The sequence below is a fragment of the Prionailurus bengalensis genome, chromosome D1 (genome assembly GCF_016509475.1).
Source record: "Prionailurus bengalensis isolate Pbe53 chromosome D1, Fcat_Pben_1.1_paternal_pri, whole genome shotgun sequence".
NCBI classification, from domain to species: domain Eukaryota; kingdom Metazoa; phylum Chordata; class Mammalia; order Carnivora; family Felidae; genus Prionailurus; species Prionailurus bengalensis.
Window position 1 is genome coordinate 101,301,948 of NC_057346.1, and position 8,015 is coordinate 101,309,962.

General features: G+C 36.5%; 1 protein-coding gene across 1 annotated transcript; it reads left to right on the forward strand.

The window, feature by feature from the left end:
• Positions 1–3,618: 3,618 nt before the first annotated feature.
• Positions 3,619–4,554, forward strand: LOC122482740 (olfactory receptor 4P4-like). The gene has a single exon (XM_043579039.1). The coding sequence runs from the start codon at positions 3,619–3,621 to the stop codon at positions 4,552–4,554; it is 936 nt and encodes a 311-aa protein (XP_043434974.1).
• Positions 4,555–8,015: the final 3,461 nt, after the last annotated feature.

The following is an 8,015-nucleotide window of genomic DNA, read 5'->3' on the forward strand; positions in this document are numbered from 1 at the left end:
TATTTATATGCTCGTATTCCATATAATTTCATTTTAAAGACTGTAACTTCTTTCGCAGTGTGTGATAATTTGGTTACGATAAAAATGGTTTAGCATACGTTAGTTTTAGTTATGCATTATTTATAAGCAAAGTTCTAGTTAAGGAAAATTAAAACATTTTCAAGTTGGCAGTGAATTTCCTTGTGCCCCATTCTTGGGCTTGTCTACAATCCTCCATATTGCGGTTAAGACACAGTCTTGCTTATGCTTGAATATCTACAATAATGAAGAATTTCCTGTATTTCAAAACACTTGCCATCCTAGAATAGACTAGTTTCATCCGAGTCAACGAAGGTAAGTTCATGCTACATTCTTTTACACTAAGAGAAAATATGAACTCAAGCCAGGAACTGTGCGATCATGACCTGAGCCGAAGTCAGACGCTTAATGGACTGAGTCACCCAGATGCCCCTAACTATACTTTTATAGTGTAAAAAAATCAGGCTAAGGATTGGGGTTAAACATTCCCTAAGAGGACCAATCTGCCATTAAACTAACCTAAATGTTTTCCCTAGCAGATTGTTGAAATTCAGGTTTACCTCATCAGTTATTAAATCCGTGTTATGATTTTTTTTTTAATTTTCCCACTGGCCTTGGTTGCATATGTGTGGCTGACACTTTCTGTGGTTCTAAACTAATCATTCAGAGAAGGAAGTTTGTAAAAGAAAGATGAATGTTTTGAACCACGCGTGTCATGGGCTATTTCGTATTGCCTCATTTATTCCTCATTAAAATTCTGAATTATGTCATGATATCTTAATTGTAAAATCAGTAAGATGAAGTTTAAAGAGATGAAGTGATTCTCTCAAGGATCCCCCTGGTCAGCTTATTGAAGGTGCCTCAATGTTTTCACCTCTTTCTCTGTAGTTACTGTTCTAACCGTTTGTACAATGGTTGGCTGAAGTTCTTTATTCACCAACTGCAACTTTAGTTTTTACATAAGAAGGGTGCTTAATATCTCTGTGATCAAAATGTTTTTATGACAATAACGCTCCTCTCCTGACGTTTCCCTTTTACATATTCTCACCGCAGCGACCATGTCTAATGTTGCATCAGATTACAGGATGAGATACATATTAAGAACTATTGTGGATTAAATGCCAATGATGATTTAGAAACAAAGAAGAATCCTGATTTAAGCAATTTACATGTTGGTAAAACTGAATGGAAATTGTTTCAAAATGATTAAAAATGAGAGAATTCCAAAAACATGTATATTAAATAGTCCACATATCTTTATTTACATAAATACTCAGAAAGACAGACTGGCTGTCTGTTAACCCATCGTGCATATTCTTTTCTACTCAGATAAAGATTCAAAATGGTCTTTTCACTGCTGCCCTTTATGACATCCATCACGTCCCTCTCAGTTGTCCCCATGAAATTAGCCCCAGATTGAGGGAGAATCAGGATTTCTGTCTGCCCACATCTCCAGTGTATTACTTTCACACCCTGAGAAATGCTTAGATTCTCTTTTTTTTTTTTAATTTTTTTTTTCAACGTTTATTTATTTTTGGGACAGAGAGAGGCAGAGCATGAATGGGGGAGGGGCAGAGAGAGAGGGAGACACAGAATCGGAAACAGACTCCAGGCTCTGAGCCATCAGCCCAGAGCCCGACGCGGGGCTCGAACTCACGGACCGCGAGATCGTGACCTGGCTGAAGTCGGGCGCTTAACCGACTGCGCCACCCAGGCGCCCCTAGATTCTCTTGATCTGAGTCTTTTCTATATAAATTCAGAGATTTGGATTGGTCAGGTGAATTCTGCCTTTAAACTGTTTGCAGTCTTGTTGTATAATAATTATTTTTAAATCAAATCATTTCAGGTAAATAAATGTATCTGAAAAATTCACATTGTTTCCACTTCAGTATCAAAGAATCAACATCAGTTGCCATGAGTAGATATAGGTCAATGAACTCTACCTTCCTGAAACTTGTCAATGCTCTTTAGGAAAGGTGAACTGCTGAATACTCTGTAACTGATAATTATTTTCAAAAAAAGTAAGAAAAAACTAAAAATTACTCTTTTGTGAAGTTAGAGTTTTGAATAACAATTTAAAACAGAATTGCTGTCTTACAGTAAGGACCATTTCCTAAATGTCTCTTTCTTAAAAAGAATATATATCTATATCATCTGTATCTAAAGCTATATCTGTAGAGATATACTGCACATATTTGTGTATATATGTATGTGTATGTATAATAGTCTCCAAAACTATAAAATGCATAGATACTGATTTTGAGAATCCCTAGAGTTGATGGTTTCTATGTAACTTTGCTACAAAAGCATTCTCTTGTTTTGTTTTGTTTTAAATAGACACTTGATGGCTCAGATATGACTGTCATATCAGGTCTGGAGAAATGTAGAAGGTGCACTAGCTGTCCAAACCCACTGGGGACAGAGAATTCCTCATCAATGAGGAAGAAAACTCCTGGAAGGCCATTCTCTCTCAGTTCTTGACTAATTTTGTACTGATTAAATAATGTCTTAAAATTATGTATCAGATACAAAAGATTCAAATACAAGAGCCATGACGTGTGCACCATTCAAATGTACTTGGGCAACTTATTTTATTTATTTATTTATTTCCTGAGAGAGAGACAGAGAGAGAGAGAGAGAGAGAGAGAGAACAAGGGAGAGAGGCAGAGGGAGAAAGAGAGAACCTTAGCAGGCTCCACACTCAGCACAGAGCCTGATGCAAGGCTCAATCCCACAACCCTAGGGTCATGACATGAGTCCAAAGGACACTCAACTGAGCCACCCAGGCACCCCCATAATTGGGCAATTTAATGATTTTTATCCGATCTTTAATGTTTGTTATCACAAACAGTATTTGTATCTTTAAAATTGTCTTTAACACATGAAATGTAAATAGAAAAAGGAATGAAATTGCTAAATATTTTCCACAATTTTCAGCCATTAGTTGACATTCTTGTTTTCTTGTATACTTTTTCACTGTTTTTTGCTTTCTAAAATAACAGCAATTCCATTGGTTTAGTATGACCCATTGGCAATGTTTGGTCACATAGCAAAAAAAGAGTGTGCTTTAAACAAATTAAGTTTAGCAATTCGGTCTGGTATATTGGCATTTCCTGAGGATTCAGTGCCAGATAAGTCAGGGAATTTGACCAAAAAATGATAAAAATAGGAAAGTGGACCTCAGTTATAAGCACACACATTTAAAATACATGCAACAAAGCATTTTTTGACTTAAGCTCATTTTTAAAACTCTTCTTTGCTACATAATAATGTAATTAACAACGATAAATAGTTTTTAATTTTTAAAATATTTAAATATTTAAAAATCATTACCAGTAAGATTGAGAAAAATACATCATTATTCCCATTATCCCCATTATAGAATTATTCTGCAATACTTTTATAGACTAAAAGACTTAATGAAAATGATAAGATGGCTTAATTTAATAAATTGAGAATAATTAATATTAATATTATATTCATGTCAAGCTACTTAGTAAATTTTATATCATTGTGTTCATACTGTGTCCAACGAATTTATGTTTTCTTTCCTTCAGATACCTAATTCATTTCAGTGTCACATACAGCAAACTCAAGTATATGGAGAGCCGGAGAAACACCTCAGAATTCGTTCTTCTAGGACTTTCGTATGACCAGAACGTACAAATATTTTGCTTTGTGCTCTTCTTATTCTGTTATGTTGCCCTGTTGGCAGGAAACCTGCTGATCCTCATCTCCATTCGATGCAGCCCTCTTTTCCGCCAACCCATGTACTATTTCCTCAGCCACTTATCCTGTATGGACATCTGCTATACCTCTAGTGTTACACCCAAATTCATTGCTGACCTACGAGGGGGGACAAAAACGATCTCCTACGGTAATTGCATGTTCCAGGTCTTTGCTATGCACTTCTTTGGGAGTACTGAGGTCTTTGTCCTCACAGTCATGGCCTTTGATCGCTACGTGGCTATCTGTAAACCTCTCCACTACCTGCTTATCATGAACAGGACAAGATGCAATCTTCTAGTCTTGGCTGCTTGGGCTGGTGGGGCTCTACATTCTCTTCCTCAATTATCGATGACCATCCAGTTGCCATTTTGTGGACCGAATGAGATTGATCACTATTTTTGTGACATCTTGCCTTTGTTGAAAGTTGCCTGTACTGATACCTACATCACTGGTGTCCTTGTGGTTGCCAATTCAGGTCTGGTCGCTTTAGTGACCTTCATTGTCTTATTTGTTTCTTATGTCATTATATTGTTTAGTCTAAGACATCGTTCGGCCGAGGGAAGACACAAAGCCCTCTCCACCTGTGGGTCTCATATCACTGTGGTCATCTTATTTTTTGGGCCTTCAATCTTTGCCTACCTTCGACCTCCGACCACGTTCCCCCAGGACAAAATATTCGCTCTGTTTTACACCATCATCGCTCCTATGTTCAATCCCTTAATCTACACCCTGAGAAATACAGAGATGAAAAGCGCGATGAGAAAAGTTTGGTGTCAAACATTATTTTCGAAGGAAGCACACAATTAATCCAAGGAAACATACAGCTAAGCATCTTTATAAACGAAAAGGGTCTGATGTGACTAGAAAAGCTAAGAAATATTTCTGGGTGGAGCCTGGGTGGCTGATTCGGTTAATCATCTGACTCTTGGTTTTGGCTCAGGTCATGACCCACAGGTCATGAGTTTGAGCCCCGCATCAGGCTCAGCACTGACAGCGTGGAGCCTGTTTGGGATTCTTGCCCCTCCCCCCCGCCCTGCTCTCTCTCACTCAAATAAAATTTTATATATTGTTTTTTGTTTTTAATGCTTTATTTATTTATTTATGGAGAGAGAGAGAGGGAGGGAGAGAGAAAGAGAGAGAGAGAGAGAGAGAGAGAGAGAGAATGCACAAGTAGTGGGGAGGGACAGAGAGAGAAACTGAAATAGAACCCGAAGCAGTCTCTGAGCTGTCAGCACAAAGCCCAGTGCGGGTCTTGAGCTCACAAGCTGTGGAATCATGACCTGAGTCAAAATAAGATGCTTAACCAACGGAACCACTCACGTGCTCCAAAATAATTTTCTTTTAAATGCTGAGATGGGGCTCCTGGGGCGCTTAATCGGTTGAGCATCCGACTTTGGCTCAGCTCTTGATCTCACAGTTCGTGGGTTACAGCCTGTGTCAGGCTCTGTGCTGACAGCTCGAAACCTGGAAACTGCTTTGGATTCTGTGCCTCCTTCTCTCTCTGCCCCTCCCCTGCTCACACTCTCTCTCTGTCTCTCAGCAATGAATAAACATTTAAAAAAATTAACAATTTAAATAAAATTTAAAAATGGTGAGAAATATTTCATAGACTTTATATAACATCATTATCATGAATAGAATGCAGAAGAAAAAGAATTAGAAAGAAATTTAATGGAATAGCTAAATGAATATGAATTCCCACTTACCGGAATTAATTAAAAACTTAATCTTATGGAGTATTAAGGAGGTGTGGATAGAATCACCTGCAGAAAAAACTGTCTGAGCCAAAGCAAATAAGGCAATGCTATTAAGTCAGTGAATTATAAAGGCAAAAAATTTTAATGATAATTATAGTAAATAAACGGCTTATACACCAGTCCTCAAAATGATACATGTTCTGCAGTAGTGAAGTTGAAATCTACAATTAAAATAATGACTTTAACTCATCATGAATATCTTTATGATAGAACATTCACTTATTTCTCCTCTAGTGGCACCCAGAAATCATCTGTGTTACAAAGTAATCAATAGTAGAACCTGTTTTAAAGTGGTTCCTGGTGATCAGTTCTTCTGATTTATATTAAAAATAACAAAAATGTCTAGTTAAGACAGAACAAGAATCAATAATTTAAGATAGTCCAAACATAACTATTTCTTATTCCACCTACTGACTAGAATATAAAACATTTGCCATAAAACTTAAGGGACTGAATAATAAAATGTAAGTGTTGACTAACCCCTACCTGCCTAAAATTGATAAGTGTAAAGTTATTTGATCCAGAACCAAAGACCTTTTCTGCTATAAAGACAAAAAAAAAAAGCCTAGAAAAAGACAAATTAACATATAGTCTAACACGAAAAACAAACCAAAGTACATTTTGCAAAGTACATTTTGCAAAGTCATCCATGTGGACAATTATTATTATTATACTGAATATTATAATTATATACTGAATAATATAATTATATATTATAAAGTGAATGAAGACAATCTGGAAAGACTACATAGTTACATGATTTGAACTGTAGGAATCCTGGAAAAGGCAAAGCAATGGAGACATCAAGAACATCAGTGTTTGCCAAGGGTTAGCAGGGGGATCACAAAGCACTGTTAGGTATGTTACTACAGTTGTGGGTACATAAAATGTACTACACCAAGGGTGAAGTCTAACGGAAACTATACATTTAGGGAGATAACGATGTGTCAATGCAGATTCCTCTGATTGTAACTAAAGTATCACTCTGGTGGTAGGGCTTGTCTGTGTGTGGGGACAGGGAGTATATGGAACTCTTTGTACTTTCTGCTCAATTTTGCTGTGAAGTTAAAACAACTTTAAAAGATAAAGTTGGGGCGCCTGGGTGGTTCAGTCGGTTAAGCCTCTGACTTCAGCTCAAGGTCATGATCTCGCGGTTCGTGGGTTCGAGCCCCACATCAGGCTCTGGGCTGACAGCTCAGAGCCTGGAGCCTGTTTCAGATTCTGTGTCTCCCTCTCTCTCTGCCCCTCCCCTGCTCACACTCTCTGTCTCTTTCTCTCTTTCTCAAAAATAAATAAAGATCTTAAAAAAAGTAAAAAAAAAAAAAGATAAAGTTTATTGGGGTAGCTAGGTGGCCCAGCAGTTAAGCATCTGACTCTTGATTTCAGCTCAGGTCATGATCTCATGGTTCCTGGGTCTGAGACCCACTTCCTGCTTTGCACTGACAGCATGCGGAGCCTGCTTGAAATTCTCTTTCTCCTCTCTCTCTGCCCCTCCCCCTGCCCACATGTATGCTCTCTCTCTCAAAAGAAACTTAAAGCAAATTTAAAAATATAAAGTTTATCAATTAAAATATACACTATGGAACAACAGATACATCAAATCATGTTGTAACTGGAATGAACAGACATCTGAAAAAGATTTTCTACAGAAACCAGAAAAAAAAATTACAAAAGACCTTTTTTGCGTGCTTAATAGGATTTAAATAAAGGTCACTTAAGAAACACAGCAAATATTGTAGAGAAGACGCTAGATAACAGAATTTTATTAAAAAGAAGATGTTATAAAATGGAAAGTGTTTTAGAATATGTAAATAAAATGCAAGAGTTACAATGAGTCTGTAGACAGTGTATAAAGAGGCATAAAGAACAGAAAACACAATGAGGAAGGTAAAATTAACCAGAACTGTCACAGCAGAGAGGAAGTGGAAAGATGGTTTCAGGATTTATTCATAAAGAAATAAAACTATTGCCAGATTAAAACTCTTCTAGGCATGTTCTAGAATGTTTAATTACTTAGTTGGACCAAATACAGTTGTCACTAACAATGAAATAATGGTTCAGATAATTAAACAACAGATTCATTTTAATGGCCTCTTTTAAATGGTGGTTATTTATTTTCATGATCATGCTTTCTTAATAACATGACTTTCTCTTTTAAAACATGATTAGTGGTCAAAATTATTATTTGCAATCAATATTGATCTAGTGTTAATGACGTTTTCTGATACAAATCTAGACACACATTCCAAGTTAATGAGGCTTTAGCATTCTATAATACTAACAACTTTCATAGAAATCACTTTGGACTTCTTACAGTGAACGTTATGTTTAATAAGTTGAGAGCATTTTCTTTTTTTTTAAAATAGAGATATAAATGATGTATAGCATTATATTAGTTTCAGATGTACAACAAAATGATATGCTTTATTGCAAAATAATCACCACAATAAATCTAGCTAACATCCATCCCCACAGATGTTTGCACATTATTTTCTTGTGATGAGAGCTTTT

Excerpts from the sequence above, each read along its gene's own strand:
- LOC122482740 (XM_043579039.1), top strand. The coding sequence starts at position 3,619 with ATGGAGAGCCGGAGAAACACCTCAGAATTCGTTCTTCTAGGACTTTCG.